This window comes from Fistularia commersonii, chromosome 9 (assembly GCF_037954325.1).
Source record: "Fistularia commersonii isolate RoL2024-O1a breed Wild chromosome 9, RoL_Fcom_v1.0, whole genome shotgun sequence".
Taxonomy (NCBI): Eukaryota; Metazoa; Chordata; class Actinopteri; order Syngnathiformes; family Fistulariidae; genus Fistularia; species Fistularia commersonii.
Genome location: NC_141292.1, coordinates 17,667,982 through 17,690,785, shown reverse-complemented (window position 1 = coordinate 17,690,785; position 22,804 = coordinate 17,667,982). Strand labels below are relative to the sequence as shown.

Genomic DNA, 22,804 nt, shown 5'->3' with positions numbered 1-22,804 from the left:
AAATATCGTAGAATATACATATATATTTTGGTTATATATAAGGCGCCGACCTCCCCAGGGACTTGATCCCCGCCGAGCCACGGCTCAGGCAGAGGAGCCGGAGCTTCTCCACCGGGTCCGAGCACATCTCAAGGCGCCGCTTGGCGTCCATGGCCATCGCCCGGTCGTGCCGCCACGTGCCCGCCATGGAATGAGCTTCGTTGACCTTTGACCCCTGACCTCTGGATGGTAATGACGCTGTTTCAGGGGGGGGGGAAGTGAACGCACCGTTATTAGCCAAACATTTATTTATTTGATTTATTCTCATATTATGTAACCGAAAATAATATGAAAATATAATTTTGTGTAATGTAACATTTAGAAAATATAATGAAATATGTTTTAATGCAATGTAATGTATTGAAAGGTATAACTTCATGTAATATAACATGAACAACAATAATAATTGAGTACATTATATGATACAAATGATTGTATAAAATTCCATCCATTCCATCTTTTTCCGCTTTTTCTGGTTCTGTGATGCTATGCAATATAAAAAAATGTAATGTAGTTTAATTTAATGCAATGTAATGTGTTGTACATAATGGAACAATATATTATAAAATGAAATGAAATATAGTGTGTTGTGGAATCTAATTTGATTTCTTGTAACATATAATATGATATATGAAATGTATTACATTATAATATATTTTAATTGTATCATAATAATTACAGGTAAAAAGTACAAAAATATATATTTTTTAATTTTCAGATAAATTACTGTTGTTATTGTCCTTATTATTATCCTTAATAATAGTAGTAATACTAGAACTAGTGCTAAATCCTATATATACACATTTAAATATACATGCTTTTAGGAATATATATACATTTGAATATATATTTAGGTGTGTGTGTATAATTGTACCTTTAAATGGCAACTGAACTTAAGTATATGTCTATATATATATAGGTATATACACCATATATACATTACGTGCGTGTATAAATACATTATACACATACATAAACTAAAAATGCTTTTATTCAAATGTATTGTTATTATTGCAATCTTTTTCCTACCATTATTATCGTTGATCACGCACGACAGCGTGGCGTCGGCACGCGGGTGACCGATCGATCGATCGATCGATCGACTGATCGGCACTTCCGGGGTGTGTTTTTTTTTTTAATTTTATTTCCCTTTCGGTCCTGAAATGTTGACCGGAAGTGCGCGGAAGGGGGACAGGAAGGGTCACGATCAGTGAAGTGTCTGATTGAATCGCTAATCGATCGAATATCGGATAAAAGCGTGAAACTCACCTGTAGATCTTCTTCTCCTCAAACTCTCCCGGAGCAAAACAATCCACCGTCACCATGGCAACCCCCCCCCGCCCCGCCCCCTCAGTGCGAGCAGCCAATGAGAATCCTCGAAAACCTCGCTATCTGATTGAGGTGTGATTACAGCCTGGATGCTATTGATTTCGATGTCAATAAATCAGTACGACAACGAAAAAAAAATATAAATAAATCGAATACCATTTTTAACATGATGCAGAAAAATAAATTAAAATATTTAAAATAATTAAAACCCCTCCTGTGGAACTACTTTAGATGTCCACCGGGGGGCGATACCCTCTCAAGGATTGGGAACGCTAAGAGTTAGCATTAGCCTCACCCCTAGTGATGCTGCCATTCCTATCCCGTCTGCACCTGTTTTCATTGGTGCTTGATGGTGACCTCGTGTCTTCTCGCGATTTCTTGTGCTCCCTCATTGGTCGGGGTCCCAGTGGGCGTGGCTTGATCTACTGCAGTGTCTCACCAGCCTACGGCATTGCTATATCGATCCATCCATCCATCTTCTGCCTCTTTTCCAGGATGGGGTCTCAGGAACTCCCGATGTATCCTAAAGATGTGTCCCCTCCAGCAGATCTTGGACTTCGGTGGGACCACCCTGGAACTCTTTTAACCCTGACTGGTCAAGGCAGAAGGTCACCTTGCATTGCTTCCCCTTCCCAGAACACCGGGGAGGAACGAGTCCGAGAGCAAGAAGGGGCGAGCCATGAGGTTTATTGAAGGGTCAACATGGGTTCTACATCCTCCCCTCATCATGTCTCTGCCACTTTATCGCTTCTATGACCAGAGGAACATAAACACAGATCATCAGTAGGAGCCTGAATTAATCCACTCCAGACCGGTTAGCCTGTATGGTACAAAAAAATTGTACATATTTACACCGTGCCTTTGTTTTCCGCCGAAGCTGCCGACCATCTGGACCAGAACTTGGGGTTCTTCTATCTCTTTTTGACGTCTTACTTCCTTATAAGGAAGCACGAAAGGAGCCGTGGCGCTAGTGGACCGTCTGGGAGCAGCACAACAAAGCATACAAGTAGCACCAACATTCATAAGGGGTCCACCAGGGTTCTGTGCTCGGGCTTGTCTTGTCAATATGCTATCTCACTAACGCTATCGGATGATGCTCAAGTCGAGTGAACTCCGGTTCGCGCAGAGCGAAGTCCGTCATACGGCTTCCGAAGGCGCAAACAACTTCGTGATCTACGGACGATCCTGTCTCGTTTTCTAGAATAAACAAAATGGCACATCGGGAATCGTGTTTACATTAAAAAAAAAGTAGAAGGAAAAGGAAAAGAGGTTTCCCTCCAGCAGGAAATTCGTAAAACAGACGACGCACAATTACACAAGTACGCTCGCCGAGAACTCGAACACGTCGTCGTATATTTTCGTAACTTCACCGACGACGCGTTGCCTGTTTTTTTCACATTTCTTTTTCGATTATCCAGCAGGAAAAATATATATGTATAAATAAATAAATAACCGGAGACAAAGAGTAGCATCTCAGTAGAGGTTAAAGTGAATTGAGGAAGTAGTTAGCAAGCTGTTAGCATTGGGCCCATTTGTTTTTGATCCACATGATTGATTGAAAATCTAGCCGACCATCCTTACATTAAAAAAAAAACAAAACAAAAAAAAAAAACATCAAAAATAAAAAAATCAGTGTTAGCAGCTAGCCGCTATTCTCTTAGTGAATTTCTTACTAAATATGTGATTTCAGTCTGACGCTAAATTAGTTTCTCACCTGGCGAATTTCCTTTTCAAGCTAATAGTCTTAGCTAGGTTTCTGAGTGACATTTCTTGATGCTAACTTCATTTCTCGAAGATGAGATTTTGGGAGGAAAAAAAGGAAAATTTTAAAGACATTTTAAACCAATTTGCAATGACATTTAAATTGAAGTATAGTTTTGGTGGTGAGGTGGGGCGGAGCTGAAATTGTTTAATTCTGAGAAGACCTATTGAACGCCAGCTTCAATACTTTTAGAGTTCAACACATACATTTTATATATACATATACGTATATATATATGTATATATATGCCTTCATTGACCTTGTTCCAATGACCTTTGACCTCTGACCTGTAATTCGGAAAATAATGCATTGTTAAGCGTCAAAGCAACGTGCTAAATGCTAAATGCTCGTGTATCAGGTTAAATGTCCCACCCCGCTTCCTCAATTTCTTGCACGACACATGCATCCAAGCGGATGGCGGGGGGGGGGGGGGATCAGGGGTCAAGGGTCACGGCGGGGATGGGGGGGGGGGGTGAGACGAGGTCGTGTGGGCTGTACATTCTTCGCTTCCCTCTTCCTCCAACGCTACACTAGACGTCGTCAAAGATACTGCGTGACGAGGACATGGACAGGTAGCGTCCTCCGCCGTGCCTGAGGGACCACAACACACACACACACACACACACACACACACACACACACACACACACACACACAAAGAGATCAAGCTCTGCTGAACACACAAAGTGCTAACAAGGTCACAATAATACAAGACGCTCTTGCGCAGGCTAACGCTAATTGTTTCAAAAGAACATGGCCGACATGATTGACTTCTCTGTTATATAGCAGGGGCAGAACTTTAAAAAAAAAAAAAAATATTGACAATAAATACGTTTTCGGTTGTATTCTTTTTCAAGATAATTTTGTTTATTTATCTCTTAGCTTGAAACCCATGCGCGCAGAGCTAATATCAGCAAGGGCGGGGCTTAACCGGTCTGCTGTCAATCATCCCACCCGTCACCCTCTCATTCACACCGACAGACGATTTTGTCTTCAGTGGGAGGAAAACGGAGAACATAGAGAGAACCCAGGCATGAAAATATGGGGAAACAGATCAGGGGAACATGGAGAGAACCCTGGCTGGAGAACAACCAAACCACTGAAGGTGCAGAACACCCTCAGCGGCCACTAAACCCTGTCGGTACCTGCTGGGCTCGGGCTCCAGGGGGTCGTCGTTCAGGGACTCGCTGTTGAAGTCCAGGGGCTCGGCGTCCTGCAGCAGCTCCACGCTGTCTCGATCTGCCCGGCTGCCCCCGCGGGAATACTTGGCCTCTGCGGAGAACATCGGAGAACATCGGAGTTACTAACTGAGCCAGAGGGCGGGGGGGCAGGATCTCTGAATGGGCACTCACGTCTGACGGCGTCAGAGTAGCTGGTCTCCTTCATTTCCTGGTTGTTGTGGTTCCTGGCACTGTACTCGTCCCTGGGGTTGCCGTAGCGTTCCTTCCATTCCTGATGCAGAGGGTTCGTGTTTCGCTCAAACCCGCAAGCTTCTGATTGGGTGGAATGCTTGCCCTCCCTGAGCAGTGTATATTAGCTCAGGGGTTTCTCAGGGTTCCCCTCCAGTCAAAGATTTTTAATGCTATTCCTCGCTAACTTCCCAGGCTGCTAGCGCAAGCTTTTCCACAAAGGCTAGGCTAACATTCACGGGACAACTAAGAGGACTTGGTAACGTTCACGGGACAATTAGGACAACATGCTAACAATCATGGGACAGCTCGCCTGAAGTCACAGGACAACTTGCTTAGCTTTCATGGGACGGCTCGCTAATATTCACTGGGCAACTTGCTAACACTAATGGGGTGACTCGCTAACATCCACAGCAAGACTCATTCCAGTTAAATGGGTGACTTGCTACTATTCATGGCCCAACTTTCTAACATTCAAAGATTTACAGAGCAACTTGCTAAAGTTCACAGAACAACTCACTAACATACAAGGGACAGCTGGATAATGTTCATGGGATGACTCGCCGGTGTTAACTGGGCAACAACTCGCTAACATGCACAGGACAACTCGCTAACCTCCACAGTGCGACTGACATTCATGTGACGATTTTGCTAACAGTCAAGTGACAACTTGGCATCATTCACAGAATGAATTGCTAACATTTACTGGCTAACACCATGGGAAAACTTGGTAGCATTCATTACACTCACTAATGTACACCGGGTAACTAACTACCATTCAAGGGATAAACGGGAAATGCTCAAGGGACCACTCGCTAATGACATTCACGGTGTAACTCCAATCATTTACAGAACAACTCGCTGATGCTCACGGTGCGAATCGCTACTGTTTACGTGAAAAAACTCCAACCATTTTGCAGAACAACCAGGATGACTTGCTAATGATCATGAGGTGACTTGTTAACATTAATAGGATAATATGCTAATGTTCATGGAATGACTCGTTCACATTCACGGGACGACTCGCTAACTTTTCACGTGACGACTCACTAGGTGACTTGCTGACTTTTATCGGCTAAAATTCATGGGACAACTTGGTAGCATTCATGGGATCATTTGCAAACATTCACTGGGCAACTAGCTAGCATGCAAGGTATAAATGGGTGACGTTCAGGGGACAACGCCAACCTTTTTGCAGAACATCTTGCTGATGTTCACAGGATGACTCCCTTATTATCATGAGGCATCCTGTTAGCATCAACAGGACAATATGCTAATGTTCATGGGACAACTCGCTAACATTCATGGGATGACAAGCTCATGTTCAGTGGGTGACTTCCTGATGTTCATGGGGTGACTCAACGACTTGCTAACTATTATGGAACGACTCGCTAACATTCACCGGACTATTCCCTGATGTTAACTGGGCAACTAGCTAACATTAGAAATATAAATGGATAATCCTCATTGGACAACTCACTAACTTTCACTGGGTGACTTGCTGACATTGATGGAACAACTCCATCCACTTGCAGAACAACAATGGATCATTTCTTTTGGCAACATCCTGATGTTCTCACTAAACGACTTGCTAACAATCATGAATGGCTCGCTAACATTCACAGGACTACTCGCTAACGCCCATTCTAAGAAAACTTCTGTTACAACATTTTGGATTCTGACTTCTTTGGTGCCTTAAAGGACCAGAAGGAGGGAACAGCTCACCCTACGCCGGTTCTCTCCATCCTCGATCCTCTGCCGCTTGCGTTTTTCTGTGGAGGAAAATTGTTTTTTTTTTTGATAAAAGCCTAAAACCAAATAACCCTGAGGTGCCCAAATCGGGGGCCAAATACTGACCCCGCCGAATCAGCTCCTTGCCCTCGTCGATGAGGTCGGAGGTCATCTCGCTGTCGCCCACAAACTGTTGAAAGCCCAGGAGGTTGAGGCAGCGGGTCCCCAGGCTGCGGACACACTTCTTGCTTAGCATCGGTCACTCCGGACAAATTCCCCGATTAACGCAATTGGCCCTCTGGCTGAGGCTCCGCCTACCTGAAGTAAGTGGCGATGCAGAGGATGACAATCAGCATGGGGTAGTAAATGTAGAAGCCGTTGGCGATGAAGGACAGCACCCGCATGGACCCCATGATCTGGAGAGCAGAGTTGATCGGGTCAGGATGAGGGAAGAAGTGATGGTTGAAGGGGGGAAAGGGGTTTCTATTTACAGAGGTGTAGGCCGTGGGCTCCTTCTTCTGGTGTGAGATGGCCGAGTCCATGTGGATCAAGCCCAGGAAGTTCAGACACAGAGGCGGCGTGAGGCGGCAGAACAACCTGCGTGGGGGGGGGCAGAGGTCAAGGGTCAAGGGTCAAGGCAGAGGACAACCACTCAAGAACAAGGCAGGGATGATCGGCTGATTTTTCTTCGAACTAAAACCACAGAAGGCCTGAGAACCAGGCAGGAGCACCAGTGAGCTCCTGCGTGAAGGTACTATCGTATTTTCTGGACTATAAGTCGCGGGTTTTTTCATAGTTTGGTGGGGGGCGCGACTTATACTCTGGAGCGACTTATGTGTGACATTTTTAACACATTATTACGGGTACCGGTATATCATTTCACATCTTATTTTCACATTGAACCGCAAGAGGGCGCTATAGGCCTGTGATAATAATTTCAACATTAGCGAAGAACTTCACAAAAACGGCACCGAAAAGGAAATCGTATCCTGCTGATTACAAGCTGCAAGTAGTAAAATATGCGGCCGAAAACAGTAATCGAGCTGCAGAGAGAAAGTTTGGAGTTAGCGAGAAGCTTGTAAGAGACTGGCGAAAAGCGGAGGTAACTCTAACTGAAATGAAGACAACAAAAAAAGCTAATCGCGGGCTAAAAGCTAATCGCGGGCTAAAAGCTAGGTGGCCACAGCTAGAGGAACGAATGCGCCGTGCGACTTTCGCGGAAGTTATTGAATGGATGGAAAAAGCATGGGCTTCGGTGACGACCGAAACCGTTCTGGCAGGATTCAGAAAGGCTGGAATAGTTGGAACCGGAAGTGACGATGAGTCTAAGTGACGTAGAAGAGGAAGCGCCGCATCTTCTACCTCCGGAGTTAGCGGAGTTGATGAGAAGTGACACCGAGGATGAAGATTTCATGGGATTTTAGTTAGCGGGTGTTTGGAGTGACACGGATGGTTTTGGTAAACTTCTTATCATGTTGTTTATGCTAGAGTTATCGGAATAACCGTCAGTATGTTATATTAACATACCACGCACTTTCTCAGTTGTGTCATGTAACGCAAGCATATCGTTCAGCCTGTTGTTGCCTCTTTTCTATTTCTATTTTAAATTGCTCGTCATTAAAATTTTAAACGACATGTCCGTTCTTGTTGTATTTTATTAAATAACCCCCCCCCCCCCCCAAAATGCGACTTATACTCCAGTGCGACTTATGTATGTTTTTTTTCGTTCTTTATTACGCATTTTTGGCTGGTGCGACGTATAATCCGGAGCGACGCGTAGTCCGAAAAATCCGGTACTTCTGTTTTCGGCTCCTCCTGGAACTCACATGCCACTGAACTGCAGGCTGTAGGCGTCTGTCTGGTGGTGCGAGGCCAGGTAGTAGTAGTTGAACACCCGTATGCGGAACACAGTGGAGTAGACGCAGGTACAGAGGAAGAAGATCGTGACAAAGCATGCCATCTGGTGGAGAAACAGGGAGCAGAAGGTCACCTGTACAACCCTGATGCTAAAGTATGACTATCCTGATCTCCTCTGCGCCATGACCCAACCTCTACGCCCTCAGAGGCCATCGAAGGTGGCGCTCACCTGGATGTACAGGTAGTTGTAGTCCCGCTCGGCCAGCTGGATGAAGACGGCGAAGAGTGACAGGACGGGCCGAGTGCTGAAGAAGGTGCACTCAGACCAGACCACCGCCACGCTGAACAAGCTCAAGACCACCGACAGGAGCCGGTAGAACCAGCGCCGCAGGACGCATTCCCAGTACCACTCTGGACGTATAGGAAGTGACATCATCAGCATCGCATGAAACAACCAAGTCTAGTATTTGTGTTTGGCAATTAGGGTTAATCGTCATCGCCGACGCCAAGGCTGACCTGCTGTGGGCGTATAGACGTATCTGCCGAACCAGCCCGCCGGCTCCGGCGACGGAAAGCTGCGAACGAACTGCCGGCCGGAGCTGGACTCGTTCTTGGCCACGTCCTCCAGGTGAAAGGCCTGCTGCAGCAGGATCTGCCACTGCACCCGGGTGCGGTTGTGCCTCTGGACGGCGTAGATCACCTGTGGGAAGCGAAGGTCAGAGGTCACGCCCCCAAAAATTGGGAGGGATACGAGCGAGAAATTTGCGCCCCAAAACTTGGCACCTGCTTGTGCAGCTTCACCAGGCTCTTCTCGCTGGGATACGAGTTCTGCTTGTCGTCGAAGTCCTCGTAGTCGTCCATGTTCCGGCCCATCTTCTCCTGGTACTCCAGCGGACACTGAGGACAGCAGGGGCAAGGAGGAAGTGGAGGATGTTTGAAGTGACAGGGTGAATAGTTGTATGCTTCTAAATGTTGTTAAAACACACAGTGAACAACGGCATCCTTGTTACCCCCAAAGAGAACCCCCACATCATCATCTCTGCTGCATCCAGTCGTCCCCTCAGTCTCCAAAACAAGACAACATAGATGCTCTGACCTCCGTGTTCTACAAATTTCCTTACAAATTCTTTTATGGCCCCTCCCATGGCTCTGGACTGTTGACCCTCACCCTGTAGCCTCATTGTTCCACTTGGGTTCCTCTCATTCACAAACATGTATTCTATCTTGTTGCTCCTAACCTTCACTCCTCGCCGTTCCTCTCCAGGTCATACATCCACCTCTCTAAAAGTTCCTCCACCTGCTCCCTGCTCTGACTGTAGAACTGCAAACAAGAAGGGGCTCAGAGGTGATCACTGATATAGGCCCACCTCTACCTTGAACTCTTGTCACCCCACACCACTGTCTCAAAGCTATCATACATGTCTTGCACCACCCCTTAAGTACTTCTTTGCAGCTCCAGACAAACATAGTTCCTCTCTCAGCACCTTGTATGCTTTTCCTAGATCTCCAAAGCCAAAATGCCACTCTCTGACCTTCTGAATAAACAAACTATCTATATAAATAAACTAATAAGTTATATAATACACATACATACATGTATATTATTACTGTATTTTCACGACCATAAGGCCAGCTTTTCATTAGAATCCGCTGGAAGTTGCTGCGCTACCGCAGTCCTGGTCCGGATGGAAAAATGGCACCGTTTCATGAAACGAAAGCACCAAGACGGATCTCCTTGGAAATGTTCAATTTTCATTTTCTACTGCTAGCTTCACTGGTTTTAGTCGAATGGTGACCAATCAAAACGCTTCTCCCACTCGTTCTTTGCTCGATGATCCACCGCTCGAGTCTTTCCTCCAACTCGGACCACCTCGCTTTACATCCGCGGAAACTCAGCTGCGTCTTCTTGACCCGTCGGAGCTCGTTTTTCTTCTTCCTCCACTCGGGAACCATCGATTCATTAATCTTAAATTCTCGTGAAAATGCGGTATTAGAATAGAACGCCATGACGATGGATGGGGTTGGGTCGCCTGACCCGACGGCACTCACCTTCCTCAGGATGGTGTCGATGTACTTCCTCAGCGGATGGTTGTACTTGATGGACTCGCTGACTTTCCTCACCTCCTGTAGGTAAACAAGAATGCTGATTTTAGAAATGTGGACCGAAAGTGAGCCAGGGACTTGTTCCGACGCTAGAACCTCCAGGGGTCAATGTTTACCTCAAACCACAATCGGGGGGAAAATTTACCCGCTAATACGTGGCGTTGATTTTCAAGGTGCGAAGTTCGTTTACCGTATTTTCCGGACTATACGTCGCTCCGGAGTACAAGTCGCACCAGCCAAAAATGCATGATAAAGAACGAAAAAAACATGTATAAGTCGCACTGGAGTATAAGTCGCATTTTTTTGGGGGGGAAATTTACTGAAGAAAATCCAACACCAAGAATAGACATTTCATCTTGAAAGGCAATTTAAAATGAAAATAGAACAGAGAACAACACGATGAACAAGTATAGCCTATATGACGCATAAACAACGAACTGAGAACGTGCCTGCTAGGCTATGTTAGCGTAACATATTACGTTTAGAGTCATTTAAATAACGATAGCATATAGCACATGCTACAACCAAAGAATCGGTGTCATTCTTAATCACTAAATCTTCTTCTTCGGTGTCACTTCTGAACAACTCCGCCAACTCCGAAGGTAAACAACGCGTCGCTTCCTCTTCTACCGCTACGTCGCTACGTCAGAGTCATCTTCTCTCGCAGTTCCAATTATTCCAGCCTTTCTGGATCCCGACAGGACGGCGTCCTTTGCTCTGATAGAGAGGCGATTGCGTTGCATGAAGCGGTAAAACCAGGAAGGTCCTCCCGCAAAGTCATTTCTATTCATCTCCTTGGCAACTACCTGGGTGTGAAGACGCAACTCTAGCCGTCGTTCCTCTAGCCGCGACCGGCTAGCTTTTAGCCCGCGATTAGCTTTTTTAGTTTTCTCCATTTCAGTAAGAGTAACCTCCGCTTCTCGCCAGTCCCTTACAAGTTTCTCACTAACTTCAAACTTTCTCTCTGCTGTATTTCACTACTTCCGGCTTGTTACCTGCAGAAAACTACTTTCTTTTCAGTGCCATTTTAGTTCAGCCCTTCTCAGTTGCTTTTATAAGTTAGCGCGAATGTTGAAACGATCCATTTTCATAGGTACAGAGGTCGTTGGTAGCTTGAGAGAGCAAGAGAGCTTAATTATTTCACATATAAGTCGCAACTCCCGCCAAACTATGAAAAAAAACGCGACTTATAGTCCAGAAAATACGGTACCTGGCATTCTTCGACTTATTACACGGACTCCGAATGTTCTGGACTGGTTGTCCCCTGGTGTCAATCACAGTGCCTGACCTCCTGATTGGGTGATGCTCCATGGTAACATGGTTACATAGCATCTTTAAGCAGCTTCCAAAGGACAGTTTGTAAACGGAGGTTAGCTTAGCCTGGAGGTTAGCTAGGGATTGTATCACATGAATGACATGGCTTGAGGCGGCTCTACAAGTGGAGGGACCGTTTAACTTTGATGACCTTCTTAGGATTACCTCCATCTCTGCAGTACCTCCTCCTCTTTTGAGAGTTTATGAAGCAACTCCATCAAAAACACAAACAAAAATATTGCCATAGCAAAGGGCAATGTTTCCACGGGTCATGTGAAAGCTAGCAACAGACGTGTGGATACAAAGGTATCCATAAAAAAGGTCCGGGCTGGGTGGGACTGAGGGTGCAGAAGTTCTCTAACCCTCACCTCCATGACGTCCTCCAGGTTCTCCTCGGCGTCGGCCTTCTCGGTCATCAGCTTGGAAGCCTTGAAGTAGGTCTTGACCAGCAGGTGGCCGTGACGGGAGGCGTTCCAGTAGGAGCGGGGGATGTCCACCAGCCCGTAGCCTAGCAGGAGCACCAGCAGGAAAAGGCCCCAGGTGTTGGCTGCCGTGATCCCGATGGTCTGCAGCTCGTACCTGGTGGAGATCCCCAGAGAACATGGGAGGACATGGAGAGAACACAGTGAGGGAACCCTGACCCAGGGATCTGATCCACCAGACCCGTGTGAGCTCCCTGAAGCTCTACACCTCCTCACCAGGACAGGTGCCACTCGGGGTGGACGGCCACGTAGATGAGCAGCGAGCCAAAGATCAGCAGGTAGGTCCCGTAGTAGATGGCGTTCTCAATAAGCGCCGTCTTGATCTTGCCGGTGATGGAGAACCCTCCGGAGCGGGCGTACGACTGCATGAAGGGCAGCAGGAGCCTGGAGGGGGCGGAGCCACAGTTGGAGGTCAACAACAACAACAACAACAACAACAACAACAATCGTCCATGTGTTCGGGCGACTGCGTAGGACATCAGCTCCTGGCGGCCAAACCCCTTTAGCATTAGCTTGAAAAGAAGGATGGAGTGAAGAACCGCTAGTTAGCAACACTAGGTGAGCTTGCCCGCAAGCTGCGGGTGCAGTGCACGTCAGGTGACCCCCGTCGCCATTGCAACCACGGCATTATCATGTCTTCAACCAACCTGACCCTTGTAGGTTCAAGCAGAATGTCCACTAAGGAGAAATATTTTGTCGGATGTGCTTGTTAGCTCCGGGCGGCTAAACCCCTTTAGCATTGGCTTAAAACATTATCCTAAATGGCGCTAGCTAGAAACTGCTAGCTAGCCACGGTGGTAGAGCTTATGGATGGAGCTTGCGGACGAGGGCAGCTGTGGTGACCGCGGCGCTAGCATGTAGCTTTTCAGGGAACGCAGCGGGCTTCCTGTTCCTGCCGACGCCTGCGTGTGCGTGTGTGTGTGTGTGTGTGTGTGTGTGTGTGGACCCCTCCCTCCACCCCCACTAGTCACTGACCATGTGAGACACTGAGAGGTCCAGTAGACTACCCTCCAGAAGACGGGCATGATGCCATCAGGGATGTAGCTCCATGGCTTGTAGCAGGTCGGCTGTGGGCTGATGGGGGGATGGAGAGATGGACGAAGAAAAAGAGAGAGAGAAGAGGGTCAGATGGAGACGTGGCGGGTCTGATTGAGTTAGTGCCGTCACGCCGGGATCACGAGATAGAGTGGGCGCATGTACAGACACACACACACAGTTTGATATTTATAACATAACAATTGCGTGCGTGTGTGTCTGTATGGGTGTGTGTGTGTGTGTGGGGGTGGGTGTATGTGTGAATGGTGAAATCCTGGAGAAGGTCACGTGGAAACCAAATGCAGTTAGAAAACAAGAATCATCAAGTTGGTTCCAGGCTTCAACAAGAGGGTTCTAGCGGACACATCCCAGTGGGTACTAGTGGATGTCAACAAGTGGGTTCTAGTGGACTTTGACCATCGGGTTTTAGAAGACTGACCCCAATGACTTCTAGAGGGCGGCCGCCAACAAGTGCGTTCTAGTAGACTAACCTTAGTGGGTTCTAGTGGACTTCAACAAGTGCATTCTTGTGGACTAACCTTAGTGGGTTATAGTGGACTTCAACAAGTGCATTCTAGTGGACTAACCTTAGTGGGTTATAGTGGACTTCGACAAGTGCATTCTAGTGGACTAACCTTTGTGGGTTATAGTGGAGTTCAACAAGTGCATTCTAGTGGACTAACCTTAGTGGGTTATAGTGGACTTCAACAAGTGCATTCTAGTGGACTAACCTTAGTGGGTTATAGTGGACTTCAACAAGTGCATTCTAGTGGACTAACCTTCGTGGGTTATAGTGGACTTCAACAAGTGGATTCTAGTGGGACAGTTCGCAATGGGATCTAGTGGACTTTGACCACTGGGTTCGAGTGGACTGACCCCAGTGGGTTCTAGTGGACACACTAGTAGGTTCTAGTGGACAGATTCCAGCGGGCTCTAGTGGACTGACCCAAGCAGATTCTAGTGGGCGGACGTCAACAAGTGGGTTCTAGCAGATGTCAACCAGTGGGTTGTGGTGGACTTACCCCAGTGGGTTCTGGAGCCCACCCACCTGCCTGAATGACTACAGGAAGTGCTGACCCACATTCAGAACGACATTCCGCATTCCGACCCCTGCAATTTGCATACCAGCCCAGCAGGTCCAACTCAGACGCCACCCTCCACAACTCCCTCGACCACCTAGAAAACTCCAAAGACTCCTACATCAGGACGCTCTTTGTGAACTACAGCTCTGCAACATCGTCATTCCCCAAAACCAAGGAGATGATAGTGGACATTCAAACTTCACTCTGTGAGTTGCACGCCAAGCTGCACTCCATGTCTTATCGCACTGCCAACAATGTTCATATTTAAGAATTATTTACTATCATTATTTCTCATCAATTCATATTGAAATGCACTGCGGACAGTAAAGGAGGAATTTCACCGTACGGGGAAACACGTATCTTCACTGTGAATGTGACAATCGACGCTTTCAATCTTGAACAAGTGGGTTTTAGCAGACGTCAACAAGTGGGTTCTAGTCGACTGACCTCAGTGGATTTAAGCAGACGTCAACCAGTGGATTCTAGTGGACTATAAATGGGACATCTAGTGGACATCAACAAGTGATTTCTAGAGGACTGACCTGAGCGTGGGTGTGACAGTTATGTTCCCCGCCGTGTGGTTGGCGGGTAGGGGTCCGAACGTGGGGGCGAAGCCTTTCTCTTTGTGGTCGATCTGGCACTGGTTGTAGATGGTCTGTAAGGACATATGGAGACAGGTCAGCATGCAAGTGTGTGTATGTATCTGTGTGTGTGTCAGCTATCTACCGTGGTGACGTCCAGCGGCAGGATGAAGACGATGAGGAAGCAGAGATACCAGGCCAGCAGTGTACCGAACAGAACCATGCGCTGCTGCCGGCGGAAGTCTCCATAGCGGTGGAGGAGGAAGAGCGCCAGGAAGAAGACCACCACGATCTCCAGGCCCAGCGCCGCCCCGCTCATCCTGGGTGGTGACCTTTGACCCCGCGGCAGCGATCAGCTGAGACCTATCAAAAGGCTACCCGGAAGTCAACAAGGAAACGTTTAAAGATTCAGTAAAAAAAAAAAAAAAGTTTAAAAAATCAAAACAGCTAAAATTACTTGGGGAAAAAAAGCAAAATTATTGACGAACTAACTAACTAACTAACAAAATTTGTCATTAGCGGAGAGGCTAAACATCACATCCCATCATCCGGGAACCAGCCGTCACCCCGAGAGCTACGCTGACAACCATCCCAAGCGGAGCTTCACGGAGTCCGATGCGGGAATTCGGACCAGACCGGGTGGGGTCACTCCCCACCTGGCGTCCATCCGTCCGTCCGAACGGGGGGGGGGAGGGATGTCTGTTGACAAACGTGACCATGGAAATACGCAGAGCGAACGTGTAGCTTAGCATAGCTGAGGTAAGAAAATACGCTAGCAAGCAGGGAGCGTCAACTGAGGCTTGATTCACTGTGTTTGTTTGTGTGTCCGTGTCTCTGTTTGTGTGTCCGTGATCCTTTGTTTGTCCGTGTTTGTGTGTGTTTTCGCGCTTGCGAACGGCGACGGAAGTGGACGCGTCAAGCAGCTGTTGACAAGCTAGCTAGCTAGTTTGTTATGAGGTATTGCTAGCTGGCAACGGTCGACAAGCGCGATGACATGTATTCTTACCGGGGGTCGGTTACCGGTTCTGGGCAAGGTTATCTTTCGGCGGGGCCGTGTGTGGAGGGGAAGGGGATCCTTTAACCCTCTGTGTGAGCCGCCAAAGTCTCCTGGGTCGGGAGCGGTTGTCACATCACATCCACAGCAACAAACTGACCCGGTGTGTGTGCGTGTGTGAGTGGGGATGACGTCAGAGTCAAGGGATGCGGCCCGGCGCATGCGCGTTATGCTTCTTCCGCATTGTGTCAACGAAAGAACGACTCATCAGTTCAGTGGAATAATGCAGTTTATTTTTTCAAAATGAAAAATAGCGATGGAGATTTAAGTTTTATTTGAATTACAACATAAAAAGGAGCGATGAATGTGTGTCTTCAGTCGTTTGACGTCACCACGGTTTTGATTAGATTTGTAATTATCTGTGTATCTCGAGATTTCAATAAAATTGATTGAAATCACACTCTTCGGATGATACATGAAAAACGACACTGTTAAGGACAGGAGGTCTAAGAGCCCTGATCTCAAGCAGCTTGTCTTGAAGCACTTCAGATGTTCCTCAGAGAGCTCCTGCTGAGAAGCCAGTTTCCACAACCCATAGTTTACCCCAGAGCACCCTGGGGAATTTTGCAAACATTCCCAGGTTTTGCTCTTGAAGAGAGAGATGACACTGTAACCATGGCAACAGGTCACATTCAGGACCAGTGAGGTCTCGTTTCAGGTGGCATCTTATGGATTGTCTGATCTTTGCAGGTATGAAGCTGGAAACAAGAACAGCTTGTATCCCTTTAAATAAGAACATCAATTTCTGGACCTCTGCTTTTTATTTTCTTTTATTTACAGTTTTTATTCCTTGGATTTCAACCAACTTTGGCTCATCGGATCCAGCTATTTAGAGATTTCAGGAAAAGTGAAACACAAAACCAGACCAGACTTGAATGACAAAAAGTTTTTGGGGGGGTTTATTCAGATTCACTCCCGGGCCATGAGCTTCTGCTTCTTCAGCTTCTTTTGTGACACCTGGAGAAGAAAAACAAACGAAAAACACCCGATTAGATTGTGCGTGACTCCATCTATCAATATGATTGACGATGTTGGACATCACAAGGTGCTGTTGAACACAAGTCAATTCAGATTTTCAAAATACAGCATGGCCTCTAGCAGCAGCAGGTGGTCAGGCCAACCAAGAGAGCAGGGTCCTCTGAGAGGATCCGAAGAACACCTCTAAGCTCCAGAATCAGGACATTCTTCTGCCTCAGTGGAGACAGTGCCCACTAAGATCTGAAGATGCAGACCTCCAAGATTGCGGGGACATCAACCAGACTTTCGATGCGACATGATGGGAACATCGGGATGTTCTCATTGTGGTCTTCATGCCAACATCTATATTGCATCAGTCAAGTGACATGGACCTGCTTCATCTCAGAGAAGGATCACTGCTGGACCCCAGGAGGTCTATCAAGCCAGCAGGCTAACTCGAGATGAAGGAGCTGCTCAGAGTCTATGGGTATTTTCATGGATAATCCAAAGGTGTCCTAAGACGTCATCATAGCAGCCACAATGGACGAAGACGAGGCCACCGAACCCTCACCTTTTTCTTCTGGGCGACCTCCTCCTCAGGCTTGGGGACGATCTGCTCCTTCTCGGTGAGGATCATCTCGATGTGGCAGGGAGAGCTCATGTATGGGTTAATGCGTCCGTGGGCGCGGTACGTGCGCCTCCTCATCTTCGGGGCCTTGTTGACCTGGATGTGCTCAATGACCAGGGAGTCCACGTCCAAACCCTGGAACACAGGAGAATTAGCAGACCCTTCAGTTGTTGTTCTGATCATCTCGGACGGGACTCAAAGGTTTTGTGACCCCGTGGAAGGGGACCTCCTGACCCACCTTGAGCTCTGCATTGCTCTCAGCGTTCTTCAGCATGTGAAGCAGGAACTCTGCGCTCTTCTTAGGCCAGCGACCCTGCGTCCAGCCAAACTGCTTGGCCTGTAATATACACACACTCATGTTAGGACCTGAGCTCCAGGACTACACCATCCCCCGCTATGGCAGGAGCTGCTCAGTCTTGTGAGATTGGTTTCATCATGAATCCAAAGGTGTCCTAAGATGGTCATCATAGCATGCCTGACTGCTCCCAAACTCCTCCTCATCCAATAGCGGCCACCCACCTGAGCGCAGCGACCAACGCCGCCGTTGTAGCGCCTGAAGGGCACGCACTGGTGCTTGACGATGACATCGCGCAGGTACTTGTTGGCCTTGCGGATGTGCATCCCCTTGATGGCCTGGGCCGTCTCACGGGTGTTCTGAGGAGCAGAGTCTTGGGTTAGACATGTATTCCTAGATGCTTCTTTGCTCTCGGCATTTTTAACCACTTCACCTTTTTTGGGGGGGGGGGGTGTCATAGCAACTTAGTCCTAACCCTATCCGCCCATAAGACTCCTCTCTGGTCCTCCAACCTTTAGCATACTTCTACTCAGAACATCACCATCCATCCTCTGTCCACGCCCAAACCATCTCAGTCTAACTTTGCCCCCTTATGACCGAACATGTGCTGGTCTCGTTCCTAAGTCTCCATCCTCCTCACTCCCAAAGAACCCCAACACCCGACCTCAGGGTCTCCAGACTTGATAATACAGGCACTCCTCACCAGGCTTCTAAATATCTACCGTTAGTTGGTAACATCTACATCACCCATCAAGTCAAGCTCCTCTGCTTGTGAGCTATACAGAAGCCTGTCATTATGGTTAGACGGCTTCAATGGACAGGACAACCCATCCTATTAACAGGCCTTCTTGGCCAAAGGTTGAAAGTGGTCAACGCCGTATCAGCTCCAGCAGGTAACTGGTGTTAGAACACACTGGTCTTGGAGGACATCTGGGATCATGCTCTTGGCTTAAGATGGACATTCTGAAACTCTCAATCTGCCTTCATCTTCAGACTGACGTTTTACCAGAGAAGATTCAAGGGGCTTCATTGAGTCCATCTGGATTGAACCTCAGCCTTTCAATTTGTTGAGACAAAGTTTATTAACAACTTACAAAAGCCTGAAGACCATCAAATCAAGAGCCTGATACCCCATATATAGCAGGTCTGGATGACTTAAAAGAGCTACAGAAATCCTTCTCTCTTCCAGAGACAAGCACTTGGAGACGGCAGCCTTTCTCTGGCGCAGGAATATCTAACAGATTCCAGCCCAATGTGAGCAACCTATTGCCTCAATTAAAACACAGCCTGTTATGAGCCCATGCTAATAATAACAGTAGGACTAGCATAACATTTGCAGAGAGCTATCAAATTAAGCGCTAACTAGACCAACCAGGAGCAACTAGGGGTTGATCTTCTTGCCCAAGGAGACTTCTACATGACAATGAAGAATCCAGTTTCTAATTGCTAATCTTCTAAACTTGAGGACACACCATAAAAATCAGCTAATTTTGTGCTCCCTCTTTCTTGAGGTCTTCTCCGGTTCAGCTAAATGATTCATTCAAGGTGAACATCTTATGTGACACTAAGATTAACGGTGAGCCCTACTTGGGATAATTAAGAGGCCTTCTACCTCAACCACAGAACTCTTGTAGTGCCTTACCTTAAAATGGACCCGGAGATTGGAGCCCCTCGACTTGCATGCTAAGGAGATAAAAACAGAAAACATTGGAGGTTAACATGGATGGAAGGCCATGGGTTCCTTTCCTGAGACTCTATATGTTAGCTCAGAGATCATGGGTTGTTTTCATTTGAAATTCCAAAGGTGTCCTAAGAAGTCATCACGGCAAAGAAAATTAAAAAAGAGCAACAATTAAAAGAACTCACATTTGGTCGGGTTCTCGGGATCGAGAGAGTAGCGGACCATTTTCAGATATCTGCGGGGGAAAACAGTGGAGGGATACGGTTAACTCCAAGAGAGCTAGCTTCACGCTGGCGCTAGCTTAGACGCCAAGCTAGCGATGCTGATGTAAAAACGGTTAAAACACATATTTACAGATACATTTCAAAATGAAAATCAAGGCGGGTTGCTAGCAGGCGGTTACCGGAGAGCAATTAGCCCCGGAAACCGATATAAATGTTGAAATTTGAGTGTTATCTGCAGCGGGGATATTCAACATGGCGGAAGCCCCGGTGACGAACCGGCTTCTCGTCTTTCTATTTTATCATAAAACGTCAGTTTCTGCCCCAATACGCGGACATCTCATGTTGCCGCTGTTTCCTGGTTATAACATAAATAATCCGGGGCTAAAAGGGGAAGGATGGCGAGGATTTAATCGAGATTGGACATCGGTCGATTTACTCGGCGGCGGTGATAGCGTCTTACCTCTGAGGCCGCGGAGGGAAGAGGAAGTGCCAGGGCAAGCGGCGCCCCTCTTGACCGCGTCTTGCGGCTTAGCGCCCCCTGTGGTCGGGAGGGGTACTACAAGTCCAGCCGTTTTATATGTTTAAACGTGCTGGCTTTTATTATCATTTTATATATTTTTCTGTCTAATAAATATTTTGTTTTCTTTTACTTGTAGGAATTAAATGACACCCCTATTACTAGTAATAATGATTCATTCATGGTCTTTTCCGCTTATCATGCACGAAGGGTTGCGACAGCCAATCCTGGCTCTCATTGGACGAGAGGCGGGGTTCACCCTGGACCAATCACAGGGCAGCATGTTGAGACATAAACAACATGAGTGAACTGCATCTACTGCTGTTACTGTTATTATTATTATCATTAGGAATGTTCTGCTACTTACACAATTTAAAGAAGTTAAGAATATTAATCATAATATTGTAAAAATATATTATACTGTGATTTATAAGGGATATATTACATACCATAATATAATATGTAGGATAGGATCAGGAATGAGTCTATCAGAGGAACAGCACATGTTAGATGTTTTGGAGAGAAGGCCAGAGAAGCCAGACTGAGATGGTTCGGTCATGTACAGAGGAGGGATAGAGAATATATTGGTAGACGGATGCTGGAATTGGAGCTGCCAGGCAAGAGGTCTCGAGGAAGACCAAAGAGAAGATTTATGGACGTAGTGAGAGAGGATATGAAGGTAGTTGGTGTGAGAGAGGAGGATACAGTGAATCGGGTTAGATGGAGAAAGTCGACTCGCTGTGGCGACACCTGAAGGGAAAAGCCAAAAGAAGAGGAGGAAGAAGAAGATTGTATGAGGAAGTCTGGAGTGGCTGAGAAGTATGTTACACTGGTGCAGGACATGTATGCCTGTTGTGAGACAGTGGTGAGGTGCACTGTAGGTGTGATGGAGGAGATAGAGGTGGAGGTAGGACTCCATCAGGGATCAGCTCTGAGCCCCTTTGTGTATGCAGTGGTGATGGACAGGCAGACAGACGAGGTTAGACAGGAATTACCATGAACCATGATGTTTGCAGATTCCATTGTAATCTGTAGAGAGAGCCGGGAACAGATTGAGGGAAATCATGAAGGGTGGAAGTATGCGGTGGAAAGGAGAGGAATGATGGTAAGTCGCAGCAAGACAGAATATATGTGTGTGAATGAGAGGAACCCGGGTGGAACGCTGAGGCTACAGGGAGCGGAGATCAAGAGGATTTCAAGTACTTAGGGTCAACAGTCCAGAGCAACAGAGAGTTTGTAAAAGAGGTAAAGAAACGGATTCAAACAGGTTGGAAGGGGTGGAGAAAAGTGTCAGGGGTACTATGTGATAGAAGACTATCAGCCAGAATGAAAGGAAAGATATTCACATATATAGACAAATAACCATTCACTCACTCACTCACTTATTTAGGGCAATTTTCCCAATTTTTTTCCCAATTAACCTTCACTAACCACTGCGTCACTGTGCTGCCCAGAAGAATATAATATGTAATATAATGTATAAATAATGCAGCAAAATGAAAATGTTTATCATTGGAAATATCCAGTTATTGTGTTATTGTGACCTATGACATGTATATATATATATATATAATGCTCAAAAAAATAAAGGGAACACTTGAACAACACAATGTAACTCCAAGTCAATCCCACTTGTGTGAAATCATAGTGTCCACTCAGGAAGCAACACAGATTCATTTTGACTTGTTTTAAGGACATTACATCAAAGTTGGATCAGCCTGGAGTTTGTTTTTACACTTTAATTTGGAGTGTGATTCCTAATCCAGACCTCCATGGGTTGATACAATTGATTTCCATTGATCATTTTTGTGTGATTTTGTTGTCAGCACATTCAACTGTGTAAAGTATTTCATAAGAATATTTCATTCATTTAGATCTAGGATGTGTTTTTTAAGTGTTCCCTTTATTTTTTTGAGCAGTGTATCTATATGTATATAACATTTATTTTAATAATATATGTGGGTGCAATACCGGAAGTCAACACCAGGATGTGCTGTTATGCGTTTTCTGTGCGCCTGCGTGGTGCAGGCGGGCAGGAACTTGTCCAAGAATGTAAACACAGAAGGGTAGCTGGTCCTTTTCCCTGGAAAGATCTGCCCAGGTGTCACCAAAAATTCTGAGATCATGGACGTGAATAATCCTTTATTATCTTCTAGCAGGGTCGCTGAAGGTCTGAATGTCCAAGCCTATGTTGTTCCCCAGTAGAACACCAAGAACACGTCAGATGTTGGAGACACTTTCATGCAAAATATGGGCTCATGTTGAATCTGAAGGCTGGAGCGCACCTGGTACACCTGGAGCAGGGCGAGGTCTACCTTGGTGTGGCATCTCCATCTTCTTCTGACAACCGCATGTGAACATCTGGGACAAGAGGACCGGAGTTGTTGGGAGTTCAAGGAGAGGAACGCTGTCGTTGGATTCAGGGTTGGAGCTGCTCTCCAGGCATCTGTTAGTTGTAGGATTTTTGGTTTCATGGTGGCTCGGAGGTCTGGACTGCACACAGGTTCAGCACCTTCTCCTCCAGAAAGCTGTCGGGTGGTTTAGCATGGACTTCCCAAACAGAGAAGAAGAACGAAGAACTGTCCTGCTCGGTCTGTGACGTACACCTTAAGCCTCACACACCAAAACAAACCGCAGAAGAAGAAGAAGAGGAAGACAAGATGGAGGTGGGAGCTGCCGTAGCGTTCATGGAATAATAACCATGGACTATCAGATGGTTGGAGT

The 22,804-nt window shown here is 46.7% G+C and overlaps 3 protein-coding genes and 3 non-coding genes across 9 annotated transcripts in view; all 6 read right to left on the bottom strand.

Moving 5' to 3' along the window:
• capslb (calcyphosine-like b) overlaps nucleotides 1-1,931 on the bottom strand; it is a 7,522-nt gene extending 5,591 nt beyond the window's left edge. The window contains exons 1-3 of one of the 4 annotated variants that reach the window (XM_086152872.1): nucleotides 1,309-1,931; nucleotides 1,069-1,197; nucleotides 51-237 (exon numbers count right to left, since the gene is read on the bottom strand). In XM_086152872.1, coding sequence (XP_086008998.1) covers nucleotides 51-187 — 137 coding nt within the window. In that variant the 5' untranslated portion in view covers nucleotides 188-237; nucleotides 1,069-1,197; nucleotides 1,309-1,931. Of the gene's footprint in view, nucleotides 1-50; nucleotides 238-1,068; nucleotides 1,234-1,308 lie in introns of those variants that run through there. The other 3 variants (XM_086152871.1, XM_086152874.1, XM_086152875.1) reach the window with 3 other exon arrangements.
• A 108-nt stretch (nucleotides 1,932-2,039) lies between these two features.
• lmbrd2b (LMBR1 domain containing 2b) lies at nucleotides 2,040-15,901 on the bottom strand. The gene is made up of 18 exons (XM_086152870.1): nucleotides 15,731-15,901; nucleotides 14,870-15,098; nucleotides 14,686-14,798; nucleotides 13,002-13,100; nucleotides 12,243-12,410; nucleotides 11,913-12,123; nucleotides 10,177-10,251; nucleotides 8,911-9,024; nucleotides 8,644-8,827; nucleotides 8,357-8,538; nucleotides 8,097-8,230; nucleotides 6,762-6,867; nucleotides 6,589-6,686; nucleotides 6,397-6,500; nucleotides 6,265-6,311; nucleotides 4,483-4,582; nucleotides 4,276-4,402; nucleotides 2,040-3,721 (listed from the first exon to the last, which is right to left on the bottom strand). Exons 2-18 carry the CDS (start codon nucleotides 15,041-15,043, stop codon nucleotides 3,661-3,663), a joined length of 2,097 nt encoding a protein of 698 aa, XP_086008996.1. The 5' UTR covers nucleotides 15,044-15,098; nucleotides 15,731-15,901; the 3' UTR covers nucleotides 2,040-3,660.
• A 748-nt stretch (nucleotides 15,902-16,649) lies between these two features.
• rpl17 (ribosomal protein L17) lies at nucleotides 16,650-20,069 on the bottom strand. Its single transcript, XM_086152869.1, has 7 exons — nucleotides 20,024-20,069; nucleotides 19,525-19,574; nucleotides 19,301-19,341; nucleotides 17,883-18,017; nucleotides 17,602-17,700; nucleotides 17,307-17,498; nucleotides 16,650-16,735 (listed from the first exon to the last, which is right to left on the bottom strand). Exons 2-7 carry the CDS (start codon nucleotides 19,562-19,564, stop codon nucleotides 16,688-16,690), a joined length of 555 nt encoding a protein of 184 aa, XP_086008995.1. The 5' UTR covers nucleotides 19,565-19,574; nucleotides 20,024-20,069; the 3' UTR covers nucleotides 16,650-16,687.
• On the bottom strand, nucleotides 17,205-17,270 carry LOC147231474 (small nucleolar RNA SNORD58). Its single transcript, XR_015106654.1, has one exon. It is a non-coding gene; the product is annotated as a small nucleolar RNA SNORD58 (small nucleolar RNA).
• On the bottom strand, nucleotides 17,769-17,836 carry LOC147231473 (small nucleolar RNA SNORD58). The gene has a single exon (XR_015106655.1). It is a non-coding gene; the product is annotated as a small nucleolar RNA SNORD58 (small nucleolar RNA).
• On the bottom strand, nucleotides 19,420-19,487 carry LOC147231472 (small nucleolar RNA SNORD58). Its single transcript, XR_015106656.1, has one exon. It is a non-coding gene; the product is annotated as a small nucleolar RNA SNORD58 (small nucleolar RNA).
• Nucleotides 20,070-22,804: the final 2,735 nt, after the last annotated feature.

What these genes read in the sequence shown, in the direction of transcription:
- lmbrd2b (XM_086152870.1), bottom strand. Translation starts at nt 15,043, where the DNA reads ATGAGCGGGGCGGCGCTGGGCCTGGAGATCGTGGTGGTCTTCTTCCTG. An exon ending in CGTCTATACGCCCACAGCAG is followed by an intron (nt 8,539 to 8,643) that starts GTCAGCCTTGGC and finishes CTATACGTCCAG; the next exon opens with AGTGGTACTGGGAATGCGTC. An exon ending in TGCATCGCCACTTACTTCAG is followed by an intron (nt 6,501 to 6,588) that starts GTAGGCGGAGCC and finishes GTGTGTCCGCAG; the next exon opens with CCTGGGGACCCGCTGCCTCA.
- rpl17 (XM_086152869.1), bottom strand. Translation starts at nt 19,564, where the DNA reads ATGGTCCGCTACTCTCTCGATCCCGAGAACCCGACCAAAT. An exon ending in ATCTCCGGGTCCATTTTAAG is followed by an intron (nt 18,018 to 19,300) that starts GTAAGGCACTAC and finishes TCTGCTCCTCAG; the next exon opens with AACACCCGTGAGACGGCCCA. An exon ending in GCGTTGGTCGCTGCGCTCAG is followed by an intron (nt 17,701 to 17,882) that starts GTGGGTGGCCGC and finishes TGTATATTACAG; the next exon opens with GCCAAGCAGTTTGGCTGGAC.